The sequence below is a fragment of the Ranitomeya variabilis genome, chromosome 1, assembly GCF_051348905.1.
Source record: "Ranitomeya variabilis isolate aRanVar5 chromosome 1, aRanVar5.hap1, whole genome shotgun sequence".
Taxonomy (NCBI): Eukaryota; Metazoa; Chordata; class Amphibia; order Anura; family Dendrobatidae; genus Ranitomeya; species Ranitomeya variabilis.
This window is the reverse complement of record NC_135232.1, coordinates 863,605,297-863,623,214: the sequence shown is the minus strand read 5'-3', so window position 1 is coordinate 863,623,214 and position 17,918 is coordinate 863,605,297. Positions and strand designations below refer to the sequence as shown.

General features: G+C 44.7%; 1 protein-coding gene across 1 annotated transcript in view; it reads right to left on the bottom strand.

Annotated features, from left to right (window-relative positions):
* Window positions 1-17,918, bottom strand: part of SMARCAD1 (SNF2 related chromatin remodeling ATPase with DExD box 1) — a 166,328-nt gene that overhangs the window by 96,016 nt on the left and 52,394 nt on the right. The window contains exons 4-5 of the mRNA XM_077277264.1: window positions 3,816-3,975; window positions 1,459-1,519 (exon numbers count right to left, since the gene is read on the bottom strand). Of these exons, the coding sequence (XP_077133379.1) occupies window positions 1,459-1,519; window positions 3,816-3,975 (221 nt within the window). The remainder of the gene's footprint in view (window positions 1-1,458; window positions 1,520-3,815; window positions 3,976-17,918) is intronic.

Sequence of the window (17,918 nt, the reverse complement as noted above, 5' to 3'; positions counted from 1 at the left end):
AGAATCATAAAACATTTATTTTATTTTTTCAATTCCTTTGCAGTTGAGGTTGGTGTGTGTTAGGGTTAAAATTGGTTTTTTTTCAAAAGTAGAGAAAAAAAGAACTAAAAACGATATGATGGCTAGTGTTTAGCACAAGTGCTCGCTACTTGAGTTTTCATTGGGTGATTAGGTATGCACAGAGTATTGCAAATCTCCACTAACAGCTGTGAAACATGTGGGCCAGGGACTCGGGAATGTCACGTGAACACTTGCGATACTCTGTGTATACCCGAGCACCCGATGCAAACTGGAGTAGCGAGCTTTTGCGCTCAACATTAATGATGACATATTCAATATGACAACCTAATGTAAATCAAATTCTGTGTCATATCTGTGGGCTCAAAATGCTCACTATACCTCTAGGTAAAATCCTTGAGGGGTGTGGTTTTGAAAATGGGGGTTCCACGGTTTAGGCACATCAGTGGTTTTCCAAATGCGACATGGCAGTAGTTAATTGTTCCATCAAATTTTGCATTCAAATAGTCACATGGCGCTCTTCCCTTCTGCTATGCGCTCAAACTGTCATTTTCCCCCCACATATGGGGTATTGGCATGCTCAGGAGAAATTGTGCAACACATTTTGGGTTCGATTACCCTTGTGAAAATAAAAAAAAATTACATTTTTTTGTGAAAAAAAAAAGTTAAATGTTCATTTTTTTCCCACATTCCAAAAATTCCTGTGGAGCACCTGAAGGGTTAATAAACTTCTTGAATGTGGTTTTGAGCATCTTGAGGGGTGGTTTTTAGAATTGTTACTTTTGGGAATTTTCTGTTATATAGACCCCACAAAGTCATTTCAAATGAGAGATGGACACACACAAAAAAAAAAAGGTTTTGTAAAGAATAAGAAATCGTTGGTCAACTTTTAACCCTTATAACAACTTCCTAACAAAAAAAGTTTGTTTCAAAAATTGTGCTGATTTAAAGTAGACATGTGGGAAATGTTAACTATTTTGTGTGACAAGACTCTCTGACTTAAGGGCATGAGAGTTAAAAGTTTGAAAATTGCAAAAAAAATTTAAATATTTCGCCAAATTTCTGTTGCCGTCACAAAGAAAACGCAAGTCATATCGAAGAAATTTTACCACTCATGAAAAAAAAAAAATCAGTGGGATACATTGAAACTTTGCAGAGTTATAACCTCATAAAGTGACACTGGTAGGAATTGAAAAATTTGGCTTGGTCATGAAGGGGTTACACCAGCACAGCTACAAATGGCTGTGCCTGGCACCATAGCTCAAATACAATCCATGTGAATATAAGTTGCAGCCACATTTCTATGGTCAGCCCATGAATGTTTAATTGCCAGGTAATGCCCTTTACATTCCATCATAAGGATTGTAGAATGTGACTTTTCCAAAGGACTTTCAGGGGTTCTCATAATAGAAATGGTCTCAAATTTATACTAAAACTAACCTTTATCTTCAACTTGACCTGCACCAGCTCCATCTCTCAATGCATCAGTGGAATCAATAAGCTAAAAAAGGTAGAAAAAATAAATTAGTTTATAGAATGAGCACCGTAGCACAAAGGTAACAATTGTACCACACAAAAAGCAATCAAGTTACAGCAGAGTTACTGACAGTTGTGAAAGACAAGCGACACCCATTGGACCGGACCGCCCCGCAGTGAGTATAATAAGTTATTTTTCTTCTCTCCCAGGTCGGGGACTTATATACAGCATTATAGAATGCTATACATAAGCCCTGAAAGGTGACGGCCGTATCTCTTATCGGCCAAACCTGGTGACAGGTTCCCTTAAATTTGCTTTTTTTTGTTCTTTCATCTGTGGCGATTTAGTAAAACTATCCAAAGTAGACAGTACATTTCTGTGTGACTCAAGACTCTTAAAGGGAACCTATCACCCCGTTTTTTAAAAATTAGATAAAAATAGTGTGAAATAGGGGCAGAGCTGGGCTTTACATTACTGCCTTTTTGGTGCCTTTACACCCCCGTTAGGCTGCCGAAATACCTTTGTGAAGTGGCCGTTTTCTGCTGTCACTCAAGTTGGTCAGGTCGGATGGGCGTGGTCACAGCGCTGTTTCTCCCCCAGATCAGGCTCATCATTACGTTGGTGGCGTAGTGGTGTGCGCATGTCAAAAGAGAAGATCCACTGCCCAGGAGATTCAAAACAGCGCGGTCTTCGCTATTCGCCGTTTACCGGTGGGCGCGGCCATCTTTCCTGTGGCCGCGCGTGCGCAGATGGAGCGCTCTGCTGCCCGGGGCTTCAGGAAAATGGCCGCCGCGATCTCCATCTGCGCACGCGCGGAATCCCGCGGCCATTTTCCTGAAGCCCCGGGTAGCAGAGCGCTCCATCTGCGCACGCGCGGCCACAGGAAAGATGGCCGCGCCCACCGGTAAACGGCGAATAGCGAAGACCGCGCTGTTTTGAATCTCCTGGGCAGTGGATCTTCTCTTTTGACATGCGCACACCACTACGCCACCAACGTAATGATGAGCCTGATCTGGGGGAGAAACAGCGCTGTGACCACGCCCATCCGACCTGACCAACTTGAGTGACAGCAGAAAACGGCCACTTCACAAAGGTATTTCGGCAGCCTAACGGGGGTGTAAAGGCACCAAAAAGGCAGTAATGTAAAGCCCAGCTCTGCCCCTATTTCACACTATTTTTATCTAATCTTTAAAAAACGGGGTGATAGGTTCCCTTTAATCACAAACTTTTATGCATTTTGACTCAGGCAAAATTGCATGAACAAGCCTATATCTATCAAGAGACAACAGGGGTTCAGCATTAATTTTGTAATTCTTATTTTATTTGTACATGTAGAAAAAAAAAAAGTCCTGCGTACAGAATGCGCAAAATTTTTCAAAATACCTGATAGTGAAAGGGTTGGAGACATCCTACGCTTTCCTCCTGTTGGGGTCTGATGTGAGGATTAGGTTAGGAGAACATTAGCATACTGTAAGTTTCTGAGACTGAAAATCAGCTCCGTACATATTGGGGCTTTTCTGTGACATGTGCAAGAATTTTTTCAAACCCAATTCAGGTTAAAAGGGACAATATCTGAAAAGCTCTATAGACATAGCCTAATGGTGCTGTAGCTATTTAAATGCATAAAAAAGGGTTCACACGATTTGTACCTGCTCTGAGAACTGAGGAAACATTATGACTGTAAAAACATAAGACCGATTGTTGTATTTCTTGCCTAGATTTGGGTCTTTTAGCCTGTTTTTTTATTAGTTAAACTCTCTTTTTAAATTTGTGCATTTTTTAAGTCCATTTTATGTGTTCTCCTGTTTTTTCTTCTTCTTATTATGTTTGTTTATGTTTCTTATGTTTGTTATTTTGGGTGGGGTTAGGGGTCTCTACATGTTTTAAAAAGGCATTTTTTGGGAGAACAAATATACTCTTATCTCCCTAGAGTGATTATGCGAGCCTAGATTTTTATAATGCAAATTTTAATGTTTTGGTGGAACGTGACTTTTCGAACAAAAAAAAAAAAACATATTGAAAAGAATAAAAATAATTTCTCTCAAAATTCATGAACCATGTATGATATTTTGAAGAAAAATAAGAAAAAAAAAAGAAAAAAAAAAATTGACAAAAAAAAATGCAAATAATGAATTGGGCCCATGGTCTGTATCCTTCCGGAAACTGAACTCATTGGTGCATTGTTCTTTGTGGTTTTACAGCTCAGCGCCATTCACTTCAATGCCGAAGCTCTTATAACCACACAGCCTAAGGACAACTGGTTCTGGAAGAAAACAGCCACCGTGTATTTAGGCCAATTATGCATGTGGATACTCATTACTTGTAATGACTCTTCATTGGTCCTTGGAGGGAAGGTTTCTTGAAGCCTTTGCATTTTTTCATCTTTGGTTTCACTCTTATGAGGTACATTTATTGCGGTGGTCTTCACTGTAGGGGATTCGTCTGCACAGCTGTCATTGGGAGATTCAGAAAAACCATTTCTATAAAGAGAAAGCAGCAGTTCAGACAGATTGAACAAACAGTTTTGTAAGAATTATGGAGTAAAACGTTGTGAATTGTCGTATTGTTTTTGCACAGCCTCCTAGCTGTGCAAAAATTTAGGAACCTTTGATGGTTGTACATCAGTTTCAGGCCAGCGACATCATATTTTTTGCATTTTTTTATTTAAGTGGGCAAAGCTTAGCCAGAAGATAGCACAGCCAATTGTGGCCGTCAAATTATGTGTACATTATTAAAAGTGGCACACAACCCTTCGGGAATTTGGTATGTCTTACTCTAGCACACTCCCCATCTACACTGGCCACAAACCATCAGTCTTGATTAAAAGGGGTCTTTTTACACTACTTGTTTTCACAGTATCTACAGTTTCATTTACACCAGTGCTTTCTAAACTGTGAGGGTGGTCTCACCGGTGAGCCGTCTCCTGGTTGTTGGTGAGGCTCTGCTGAATCTACACAGTCCTGTTTCTAGCTGCAATAAACTCTAGTTTGGAAACAGAACGGACTTGCTCTGTCATTATTTTAAAAGGAATCTGTCAGCAGGATTTAATCTCCCAAATTATTCATAAGACCAAAGCTTTTCCAAACACAAGTCCAGCAATACCTTTACATGATTAGTTAGCTCCTTCACTACAGAGAGATCTTCATTTGAATATCCAAATGAAGCTGTAGATCTGAAGCCTGTTACTCCAGCTTTAGGGCTCATACTCACACATATGAGGAACTCTAATGAGTCTCGCACGTCAATACCCGGCACTCAGATCGGAGCGTGCGGCCCCATAGCAATACATGCAGCCGAACGCTCCGCTCCTGAGTGCCGGGTGCAGTGCAGGGTATTGACGTGCGAGACTCATCAGAGTTTCTCGCATGCGAGTATGAGCCCTTACTCCCAGTGCCCAGCACCGTCACCCTCTGCCAAACTGATGGACCTCTATGCTGTGCGATTTCAGGCAAAGGCTTCATATCAACCAGCTTATTTGGACATTAACCCCTTGGTGACAGCCAATTTGGTACTTCATAACCAAGCCAATTTTTACAATTCGACCACTGCCACTTAATGAGGTTATAGCTCTAGAACGCTTCAACAAATCCCACTGATTCTAAGACAGTCTTTTGTGACATATTGTACTTCATGTCAGTGGTAACATGACTTCAATATGACTTGCGTTTATTTATGAAAAACACATATTTGGCAAAAATTTTACAATTTTCAAACTTTTAATTTTTGCACCCTTAGATCAGAGAGTGGTGTCACAAAATAGTTAATAAATAACATATCCCACATGTCAACTTTACATCTGCACAATTTGGGCAAAATTTTTTCGTTAGGACGTTATAAGGGTTAAAAGTTGACCAGCGATTTCTCTTTTAGCAAACTATTTATTTTATTTTTTTTTTTTTATTTTTTTTTTTTTGGGGGGGGGGGGGGGGGGGGGGAGGAAGGAGAGAAGAGTTCAATATAACAGACAGTACCCAAAAGTTACACCACTCTAAAAACTGCACCCCTCAAGGTGCGCAGTACCATATTCAAGAAGTTTATTAATCCTTCAGGTGCTTCACGAGAACTGAACCAATGTGGAAGGAAAAAATGAACATTTTACTTTTTTCACAAAAAATTACTTTGGAACCAATTCTTTTTTTTATTTTCACAAGGCTATCAGGAGAAAATTTGTTGTGCAAGTTCTCCTGAGTACGCCAATAACCCGTATGTGGGGGAAAGCGACTGTTTGGGCGCATGGTAGGACTTTTTGAACGCAAAATTGGCTGGAATCAATGGTGGCGCCATATCGCGTTTGGACACCCCCTGATGTACCTAAACAGTGAACCCCCGAATTCCAACTCCAACCCTAACCCCAACACATCTTTAACGGTAATCCCAACCCTAACCCCAAACACCCCTAACAGTAATCCCAACCCTAACTTTAGCCCAACCCTAACGGAAAGAAGGAAATAAATAAAAAAAATTTTTACATTATTATTTTTACCCAAGGGGTTTGATTTTTTGATACACCCTATTGTTGCCGGGTGCCGGCTGGCCGATCTCGGCGGGCAGACCGTGCATGTGCCCGCCATTTTCTTTCCAGAAGAAGACGCCGGCAGCAAGGGGACTTCATGGGGAAATGCAGGCGAATGCAACACTGGGGTCGATAAAAAGCAACCCGAATCATGTTCTCTGGGGTCTCAGCTACCCCCTGGTAACAGAGACCCCGGAAAAATGCCGTTAAAAAGCATAGCTGAGGCATAAGTACCCTTAATTGCTGCCATTAAAAGGCGTAGCGGCAGTCGTTAAGGGGTTAAAGAGGTTGTCCACTACTTTTAAATTGATGACCTATCTATCTGTGTAATAGGTCATCAAGGTCTGATCAGTGGGGGTGAACCCACTCTAGGTACCCCTGCTCTAGGTGCGGGCAGAGTCTGGAACTGCTCAGTCTCCGGATAGTGGCTGCAGCCGTGTTCTGCACATCCGCCCCTTATTAATTTGAACAGAGGGCAGATGTGCAGTACCTGGCCACAGCCACTATCAGGAGATGCAACAGCTCTGTAATTGAGCCGCTGCTTGCACTTATAACTGCTGATCAGCTGGGATGCAGGGTGACGCACATTAAAGGGAACCTGCCACCCACTGGCATCAGGGGCTTATCTACAGCATTCTGTGATGCTGTAGATAAGCCCCCGATGTATCCTGAAAGATGAGAAAAAGAGGTTAGATTATACTCACCCGGGGCGGTCCCGCTGCGGTTCTGGTCCGATGGGCGTCGCGGTCCGGGGCCTCCCATCTTCTTATGAGGACGTCCTCTTCTTGTCTTCACGCTGCGGCACCGGCGCACTTTGCCTGCCCTGTTGAGCAAAGTATTGCAGTGCGCATGCGTCGGGCCTCTCTGACCTTTCCTGGCGCCCAGTATTGGTAAAAAGGTATGGACTTTAGGCAGCCAATTCATCCCCTAAACTCTTCTGTGAAACTATGAGGTGGTGATAGATGCTGTATATGGTCTTTGCAGAAATAGGCAAGATCTGTCCTGAAATAGTTAGGAATAAATTTTCTAAAAACTTTATATAATGCTCAGCATTGATAGATGTGCAAGTTCTATGCCTTAACCCCTTAACGACCTTTGACGCAGCGTATGCGTCATGAAAACCTGTGCCAATCCGACCTGTGACGCAGCATATGCGTCATGGTCGGATCGCGCTCCTGCAGGCCGGGTGAAAGGGTTAACTGTAATTTCACCTGACTTGCAGGGACAGGGGGAGTGGTACTTGAGCCCATGGGGGGAGGCTTCCCCCCCCGTGGCTACGATCGCTCTGATTGGCTGTTGAAAGTGATGTTTCACTTTCAATCAGAGCGATAATATTTCACCAATGAAAATTGGGGAAATATTACAATCCAGACATGGCCGATGCTGCAATAGCATCATGCATGTAGAAAAGCCGCGGAGACACCATCACGTGTTTCTCAACGCAAGCAATGAATAGCCAGGTCTTTCACCAGGAAGGAACAACCACGGGAAGGGCAGCATCCAATAAAGGAAAACCACCTATGCCAAAACATGGTATCCATCAACAGACAGCGGTTTCGGGGTATTTGCCCCTCATCAGTGTGGAGTAGGAAACTGGCTATTAGGAGCAGTGCCTAGTGAAAAGGCTATAAACATAAGGATGAATGACCTCGGGGAGATCAAAACATCCAACACTGCGGAGACACCATCACGTGTTTCTCATCTCTGTGGATGGATACCATGTTTTGGCATAGGTGGTTTTCCTTTATTGGATGCTGCCCTTCCCGTGGTTGTTCCTTCCCGGTGAAAGACCTGGCTATTCATTGCTTGCGTTGAGAAACACGTGATGGTGTCTCCGTGGCTTTTCTACATGCATTTGCATATTTCCCATAAGGGATGGGAGCAGTGTTCTGGATCACTGCGTTGAGAAACACGTGATGGTGTCTCCGCGGTGTTGGATGTTTTGATCTCCCCGAGGTCATTCATCCTTATGTTTAGCATCAGCCATGGCTGGAGATTACGATCTGCCCCCCGCCACCAATCTCCTACCCACCGTCCTGTCATCTGCTGTCCTCCACTCCCCCCGCAGTCCGGGATCCCCCTCATACTTACCGACCTCCGGTGTCCCTCCCGGTGTCCGTCAGTCTGCTCCATGGGCGCCCGCCGGCAGATTCGTTCCAGGTACATTTTGATCGCTGTGATAGGTTCTATCACAGCGATCAAAATAAAAAAAATAATAAATAGACCCCCCTTTATCACCCCCATATGTAGGGACAATAATAAAATAAAGAAAAAATATTTACTTTTATTTTTCCACTAGGGTTAGGGTTAGAACTAGGGTTAGGGCTAGGGTTAGCGCTAGGGTTAGGGCTAGGGTTAGGGCTAGGGTTAGAATTAGGCTATGTGCACACTGTGTGGATTTGGCTGCGGATCCGCAGCGGATTGGCCGCTGCGGATTCGTAGCAGTTTTCCATCACATTTACAGTACCATGTAAACCTATGGAAAACCAAATCCGCTGTGCCCATGGTGCGGAAAAATATAGTTCTTACCGATAACGGTATTTCTGAGCCCACGACGGCACCACGGAGAGAGGGGATCCGCCCACCAAGGACAGGAAACCTACAGATAAAGGCGGTACCTCTCTCCTGCATCAGTTGTTTACTAGAGAACGATGGGAGACTATGAACAGAGACTTGCTTTTAACATTACCTAAATACTTAACATGAGATACCGCGTGACTATTATACCATTAGCATAAGGCACTATATTCATGTGCACACCCAGGAAGTGAAGGGAGGGAATGTACGGGTGCCGTCGTGGGCTCAGACAAATACCGTTATCTGTAAGAACTGTATTTTTCTCTGACGCCCACGACGGCACCACGGAGAGATTTGCAGAGATTTGTACATTAGGGAGGGACCACTGCTTCCAGAACCCTTTTACCGAAGGTAAGGTCTGAAGAGGAGGTAAGGTCCAATCTATAGTGCCTATAGAAAGTGGACGGTGAAGACCAGGTAGCAGCTTTACATATCCGCTCAATAGAAGCTCCGGCCTTCTCCGCCCAAGAGGTTGCCACTGCTCTTGTTGAGTGTGCCTTGATATTTCCCGGAACGGGTACGCCACTCGCCGAGTATGACAGGCTGATGGCTTCTGTAATCCATCTTGCCAGGGTGCCTTTAGATGCTTTCTTCCCCTTCCGGGGACCCTGGAAACACACAAAGAGAGAGGAATCCTCCCTACTCTCCCTAGTGGCTTCTATGTAATGTATCAGGCATCTCCTTACATCTAATGCATGTAACGCCTCTTCCTCTTTGTTTTTGGGATTAGGACAGAAGGAGGGCAGAGATATTTCTTGTGTCCTATGAAAACGGGATGCCACCTTTGGGAGATACGCAGGGTCAGTTTTTAGGATGACCCTATCATCCAGGATTTGCGTGAAAGGGGGGTTGGCGGATAGGGCCTGGATATCACTGACCCTACGTGCGGAAGTGAGTGCGACTAGCAGGGAAGTTTTTAGGGATAAGATTTTGACTGAAGCATCCGTTAAGGGTTCGAAGGGAGGTTTAGATAATGCTCTAAGAACTAAATTTAAATCCCACTGAGGGGTAGATTTCACGGGTAGAGGCCTTGATCTACCGGCTGCTTTGATGAATCTAGATATCCATCTATTTCCTGCTAAATCATAGTTGAACAGAGCTCCTAGAGCCGCTACATGAACCTTCAAGGTGTTTGTGGCCAGACCCAACTCTAACCCATTCTGCAGAAACTCCAGAATGGCATTAAGAGGGACGCCCTCCCCCATTTTGAAGCCTGAAGATGAAAGGAATTTTTTCCATACTTTCCCATATTGTCTGGTTGTAACGGGTTTTCTACTTTGCAACAGTGTAGATACTAGCCCTGGAGAAAACCCCCTGCTTTCTAGTAGCTCCCTTTCAAATGCCAAGCTGTCAAGTGCAAACTTGCCACCTGTGGATGATGAACTGGGCCTTGGGAGAGAAGGTTCGGGAGATCCGGAAGTACCCATGGATCGGAGATGGACATTCTCATCATCCAGGAAAACCAAGGCCTTTTCGGCCAGAATGGGGCGATCAAGATTATGTGAGCCCTGTCCTCCCGAATCTTCCTCAGCACCGCTGGAATGAGAGCAATAAGGGGAAACGCATATGCTAGTTGATGGTTCCAGGGTATCAGGAACGCATCTAGGGAAACAGGGTTCCCCCCCCCGGTGTTATTGAGCAAAAGGTGTTCACTTTTTTGTTTAGATGGTTTGCGAAGAGGTCTATGTTTGGTGTGCCCCATTTTACCGAGATTTGACTGAACACCGACTGATTCAGCTCCCATTCCCCCTGCTTCAAGCGAGAGCGACTTAGGTAGTCTGCTCTGAAATTGTCTACCCCCTTTATATGCAGGCCCGATAGGGATTGAAGGTTGGATTCGGCTATGTGGAAGATTGAGCTGGTTATCTCCATCAGACTCCGAGAACGGGTACCCCCTTGGTGATTCAGATATGCTATCACCACTTTGTTGTCTGACATGATTCTGACATGGTGAGACCGAAGGGGCCCCAGGAACTCTAATAGTGCAAATTTGACTGCCAATAGTTCTTTCATATTGGAGGACGCTATTTTCAGATATGGAGGCCAATTCCCCTGAGCTAACAGGTCGTTCAGGTGAGCCCCCCACCCGCTGGGACTCGCGTCTGTTGTTACTACCTGGGATACTGGAGTCACCCACGGGATTCCTTGAGAAAGATTGCCTAGCGATGTCCACCAGCCTAGAGACTGAATTGTGTTTGGAGATAAAATGAGCTGACCTTCTAAATTCCCTTTTAGAGAGACTTCTTCTGACAAGATTTGCCAATGAAGTTCCCTTGAGTGTAATTGAGCCCATTGGACTGCCGGGATGCAGGCCGTCATGGATCCCAGGAGGGACATCACTTGGCGCAGTGTTATGGAGGGGGTGTCTCGCCTTCTGGATACCAGATTTATGATGTTTTGGATGTTTTCCCCTGGAAGGCGACATTCTTGTTTTATAGAGTCCAGAGTGAGACCCAGGTACTCCTGGATCTGGCATGGTAATCTGGATTTCTTTAAGTTCACTAGCCAGCCCAGTTTTTCCAGAGAATGTCTGATTGTTTTCAGCTGTTCCTCGCAGTGTTGTGGAGAGGAACCTATTATCAAAAAATCGTCGAGGTATGGTACTATCAGGGTATCTTGCTCCCTCAGGTGAGCCATTACCTCCGCAACTATTTTCGTGAAGACCCGCGGGGCTATAGCCAGCCCGAAAGGTAGGGCCAAGAATTGAAAATGGTATACCACCCCCCTTATATAGACTGCTATTCTTAGGAATTTTTGGTGATCTTTGTGGATAGGGACGTGATAGTAGGCGTCCCTTAGATCCAGGACTACCATGAAACACAGTGGAAACAGCATTTTTATTGAGGTTTTTATTGTTTCCATCTTGAACGGCTGGATTTCTAGGAATTTGTTTAACTCTTTCAGATTTATGATAGTCCTGAATGAACCGTCCGGCTTCTTTCTCAGGAACAGAGGGGAGTAACACCCTTGACCTCTTTCTTGAAGGGGAACTTCCATGAGAACCCCTTTGTTTACCAGTCCCATGACTTCTTTCTCTAATGCTAGCTGCTCTTCCTCCAAAGATCTTAGTGAAGTCGTCCTGAACGAGGGGTGAGGGGGTTTTTGAAATTTCAATTTCAGTCCGGATCTTATTATGTTCAATACCCAAGGACTGTTGGTAATATTCTCCCAGGCTGAGAGGAAAAGGGCCAGTCTTCCCCCCACCTGGGGCAAGCATTCATTGTGCGGGTTTTTTGTTATCGTTAGGGTTTTTGTTGAAGATGAAACCCTTGTTTTTGTTTCGCTTGTCCTCCCATCTATCCTAGTTTTTTCCGGGCTTCCTTCGGAAGAACCTCTTGCTCCGAAAGGGCCTTCTGTATGAAGGGAAACCCAGGGAGGGAAAAGATTTCTTTTTATCCCCCGCTTTCTCTAGTATATCATCTAGAGTGGGCCCGAATAGGAACTCTCCTTCACAGGGGATGGTGCATAATTTAGACTTGGTCTCGAGGTCTCCTGGCCAACATTTTAGCCAGAGGGCCCGTCTTGTGGCATTAGAAAACACTGCTGACCTAGCGGATAATTTGATTGAGTCCGCCGAGGCATCTGCCATGAAGGCGGCAGCTCCACGCATAACGGGCAACATATTTAAAATTGAGTCTCGGGATGCCCTGTTTTTGAGCTGGCTTTCCAATTGGTCTAGCCATACCATCAGGGAGCGGGATGTACATGCGGCAGCGACTGCTGGTTTAAGGCCTCCACCAGCCGCTTCCCATGAACCTCTGAGGAAGCCATCTGCTTTCTTGTCCATTGGGTCTTTTAAGACCCCCATATCCTCAAATGGAAGGGCATATTTTTTGGATGCCTTAGCAATTGCCACATCCAGTTTAGGTGCCTTATCCCAGAAGGAACAGGATTGGTCATCGAACGGGTACTTCTTTTTCGGAGTCAGTAGCGACTTTCTTATAGACTTTTTCCACTCTTTTTTAATCAAAGACTGAATTTTTTCATTAAGGGGAAAGGCCCTTCTCTTTTTCTGGTCAAGCCCCCCGAACATTATGTCTTGAACGGATATTTTGGGGTGAGGATCTGCCAGCCCCATAGTGTTTCTAACGGCCTTAACTAGACTATCAGTTTCTTCTATAGGAAAGCAACTACGGACTCCCGAGGAAGATGAAGATGAAGATGATGATGAGGAGGAAGAATTAGATGAGTCTGAATCCATATCTTCCCCCGAATCACCCGATTCAGGAGATGGAGATCTGTGCTCAGTCTTCCTTCTCTTTTTTCCTCCTTTGAGGGATTTAAAGGTTTCCTCTACCTGGACTTTAATCAGGTTTTTGAGATCTGCTGCAAACCCGGGAAGGCCTTCTGACACGGTCTGCTGAATACAAATACTGCAAAGTCTTTTGTCCCATGAAGATGGAAGATCTTCTTTACATAGGGCACATATGTTATGTTTAGTTTTACTTGCGCTTTTCTTCCCCTACGGTAAAAGACACAAAGTTAGACTCTCACTATCGCTAACATTCACGAAGATCACTCACCACCTTATGGTCCCATAAATACCGGTTGGGCACGATTCATGTTCGCTTTATCCCTTGAGCCGGACGCTATGCTGGACTCTTTGCTGCGCAGAGATCCAGAACGCCCTCCGGTAGAGTCCTGGTGTCCTTTCTAGTTTCGTCGCTTCTGCTGCGGCGTCGGTTGTGGAGATGCCCTGGGCAGGGGAGATACCTGCTCCACATCGCTCACAGGTGAGCACTGGCCGGTCTCCATCTTGGAAGCGTTTTTGCCCCTAGATGCACCTGCTAAAATAGCGGTGGAAGGCGCCATTTTTAATTTTTTTTATTTTTTTTGCGCATGCGCAGTTCGCCTTGCGCCTGGAATCCCGCGCCTGCGCAGATCGGGCCCGAGCACAAAATCCCGCGCCTGCGCAGTTCTCCAACGGCCGCGAAGGCGCACTAGGCGAGGATCGCAGCGCTCGTGCGCGCAAGCCCCTGCCGCTTGAAATCTCGTCTCCTCCCGCCCGTGCGCAGACGGGGCAACATGGCGCAGCGCACTTACTGCACGCTGACTCCACTGAACTCCCGGGAGCTCAGGCTGCAGACTGACGCCAGGGAGCCACATCGCTCCTATCCATAGATAAATCTTGGACACGGCTGCTGCTGGTGAGTCTTCCTAGAGAGGTGGCCTGGTCCTGCCACCTCTCTCCGCACACCCTAAAAAGGCCTACCAGCCCCTAGCGGTGGCGCTTCGGGTCACCACATCTAGCCGAGGCAGGGGGACCCCCGCTGCCTGGATTGGCTGATTGGCCCCGGAATTCCCACGGAGAATCTTTCCTTCTGACGGAGGTGGATCTGTAGGTCTCCCATCAAGGACAGGAAACCAACTGATGCAGGAGAGAGGTACCGCCTTTTTTATCTGTAGGTTTCCTGTCCTTGGTGGGCGGATCCCCTCTCTCCGTGGTGCCGTCGTGGGCGTCAGAGAAAATACCACGCAGAAATGCTGTGTTATATTTTCTGCACTCAATTCTTTGTGCGGATTCCGCAGCGTTTTACACCTGTTCCTCAATAGGAATCCGCAGGTGAAATCCGCACAAAAAACACTGGAAATCCGTGGTAAATCTGCAGGTAAAACTCAGTGCGCTTTACCTGCAGATTTTTCAAAAACTGTGCGGAAAAATCCTCACATGAATCCACAACGTGGGCACATAGCCTTAGGATTAGGGTTGGAATTAGAGTTAGGGTAGGAATTAGGGTTAGGGTTGGAATTAGGGTTAGGGTTGGAATTAGGGTTCGGAGTGTGTTGGGGTTAGGGTTATGGTTAGGGGTATGTTGGGGCTAGTGTTCGAGTTAGAATTGAGGGGTTTCCACTGTTTAGGCACATCAGGGGTCTCCAAACGCGACATGGTGCCACCACTGATTTTCAGCCAATCTTGCGTTCAAAAAGTCAAATGGCGCTCCCTCCCTTCCGAGCCCCAACGTGCGCCCAAACAGTGGTTTACCCAAACATATGGGTTATCGCCGTACTCAGGAAAAATTGCACAACAACTTTGGGGGTCTAATTTCTCCTGTTACCCTTGGTAAAAAAAAAAAAATAGGGGGCTAAATACTTATTTTTGTGGAAAAAAAAAGTTTATTTTCACGGCTCTGCTTTATAATCTTCTGTGAAGCACTTGGGGGATCAAAGTGCTCACCACACATCTAGATAAGTTCCTTGGGGGGGGGGTCTAGTTTCCAAAATGGGGTCACTTGTGGGGGGTTTCTACAATTTAGGCACATCAGGGGCTCTGCAAACGCAACGTGACGCCCGCAGACCATTCCATCAAAGTCTGCATTTCAAAACGTCACTACTCCCCTTCCGAGCCCTGACGTGTGCCCAAACAGTGGTTACCCCCCACATATGGGGTATCAGCGTACTCAGAACAAACTGGACAACAACTTTTGGGGTCCAATTTCTCCTGTTACCCTTGTGAAAATATAAAAATTCTTGCTAAAACATAATTTTTGAGGAAAGAAAAATGATTTTTTATTTGCACGGCTCTGCTTTATAAACTTCTGTGAAGCACTTGGGGGTTCAAAGTGCTCACCACACATCAAGATTAGTTCCATGGGAGGTATAGTTTCAAAAATGGGGTCACTTGTGGGGGAGCTCCAATGTTTAGGCACACAGGGGCTGTCCAAACGCGACATGGTGTCCGCTAATGATTGGAGCTAATTTTTCATTCAAAAAGTCAAATGGAGCTCCTTCCCTTCCGAGCCCTGCCGTGTGCACAAACAGTGGTTTGTGACCACATATGATGTATCGGTGTACTCAGAAGAAATTGCTCACAGTGCTCACTATGCATCTAGATAAGCTCCTTGGGGGGTTTAGTTTCCAACATGGGGTCACTTGTGGGGGTGCTCCAATGTTTAGGCACACGGGGGTTCTCCAAACGCGACATAGTGTCCCCTAAAGATTAGAGCAAATTTTTAATTGAAAAATTCAAATGGCGCTCCTTCCCTTCCGAGACCTGTCGTGCGCCCAAACAGTGGTTCCCCCCCACATATGGGGTATCGGCGTACTCAGGACAAATTGTACAATAACTTTTGGGGTCCAGTTTCTCCTTTTACCCTTGGGAAAATAAAAAAAATTGTTGCTAAAAGATCATTTTTGTGACTAAAAAGTTAAATGTTCATTTTTTCCTTCCATGTTGCTTCTGCTGCTGTGAAGCACGTGAAGAGTTAATTAACTTCTTGAATGTGGTTTTGAGCACCTTGAGGGGTGCAGTTTTTAGAATGGTGTCACTTTTGGGTATTTTCAGCCATATAGACCCCTCAAACTGACTTCAAATGTGAGGTGGTCCCTAAAAAAAATGGTTTTGTAAATTTCGTTGTAATGAGAAATCGCTGGTCAAATTTTAACCCTTATAACTTCCTAGCAAAAATAAATTTTGTTTCCAAAATTGTGCTGATGTAAAGTAAACATGTGGTAAATGTTAATTATTAACTATTTTGTGTCACATAACACTCTCGTTTAACAGAATAAAAATTCAAAATTTGAAAATTGCGAAATTTTAAAAATTTTCGCCAAAATTTCCATTTTTTTCACAAACGCAAAAATTATTGACCTAAATTTACCACTAACATGAAGCCCAATATGTCACGAAAAAACTATCTCAGAACCGCTAGGATCCGTTGAAGAGTTCCTGAGTTATTACCTCATAAAGGGACACTGGTCAGAATTGCAAAAAACGGCCAGGTCATTAAGGTCAAAATAGGCTGGGTCATGAAGGGGTTAATGCATCCCCAACAGTGAGCTGATGGCATGCTGGATGGTCCCTCTCCTTGAGTCAGTAGGACATGGCTACCAAGGATTTCAGGATTGTGTAGATATAGACTTATTTGCGGGAAAGAATTTTAACTTGCATTTGTTTATTGCACGACGAACTGTTCTCACAGACTAAGATTTGTGGAAGTGTTCCTGAGGCCAAAGAGTGATTAGCACAATATGAATCTTTCAATATTACGTATTGTACATGAGGAGATATTCAAAGTCTTTGAAATTTTACATTGGGGAAATATTTTCAGTTGTTCCTAGATTGGTCACCAATTTTGCTTCTGAGAGAATCTGCTTCTCCAACATGCTTTTTTTATACAGTCATGTAACTTATTTGAAAATTGATCCCACAGCTGCTTTTCCTTAGAACCAAATTATTTTTGGTCCTTTTGTTAACCCAATGGCAACTTTTGAGATGTGCTTCTGCCATCATTTTCTAAAGGAGCTAATTTTTTTTCACACACAATGGAAAAATGTCTAATGTTCAGCTTCTGACATGTGTTCTATGTTCTGTTGTGGATAAAATATGGCTATAACATCAAAACATTGCATTTTCATTTTCTTTACATGTTACACAGTATACCAGTTTTACTGTAACGGGCTGTAAATAATTAAAAAATTATAAAATGAATGCCGTTAATTAGCACGGGGCAGCACGGTGGCTCAGTGGATAGCACTGCAGCCTTGCAGTGCTGAAGTCCTGGGTTCAAATCCCACGAAGAACAACATCTGCAAGGAGTTTTCATGTTCTCTCCGTGTTTGCGTGGGTTTCCTCCGGGTTCTCCGATTTCCTCCCACACACCAAAGACATACTGATAGGGAATTTAGAATGTGGGCCCCAATGGGAACAGGGATGATAATGTGTACAAATTGTAAAGCGCTGCAGAATATGTTGGCGCTATATAAGAATAAAGATTATTATTAGCAAATCACAATAATTTTTTCACTATAGAATTAAAATGTGAAGGCGCACTTCTCTCTGCCTTGTCGATGGAAGAGCAAAGTAATATATAAACACACACATATGCGGGGAAAGGCCAAACCACACCAGCATGCGCACTAATACTTTGCTTTACCCTTGACAGGGCAAAAAAAGTGCGCCTGCGCAGGAGCTCAATGCCAAGGACACTGAGGATGACCTAGAACGCATCACCCACACAAATCTAAAAAAGAGTAGACAGCGGATTAAGACCAGCGACACCCGTAATTAAGTGTACAAAAACCCTTTTTTTGTTTTATGGAGAGCACATTGGAGACAGAGACAACATTCCAGATGCTGTCACATAGGGCCTTACAGGTGCTGGTCCTACTTTATATGGGAAAAACCTGGTGGCTTTGCAGACATCAGCATGGCTGTCCCCATGAAGGCTCACAATCTAAATTTCCTATCAGTATGCCTTTGGAGTGTGGGAGGAAACCAGAGTACAAAGGGAAACCCTCGCAAACATGGGGAGAACAAACTCCATGCAAATGTGTTTGAGAGATTTGATCCCAGGACCGCAGTCCTACAAAGCAACAGTGCTAACCACTGAGCCA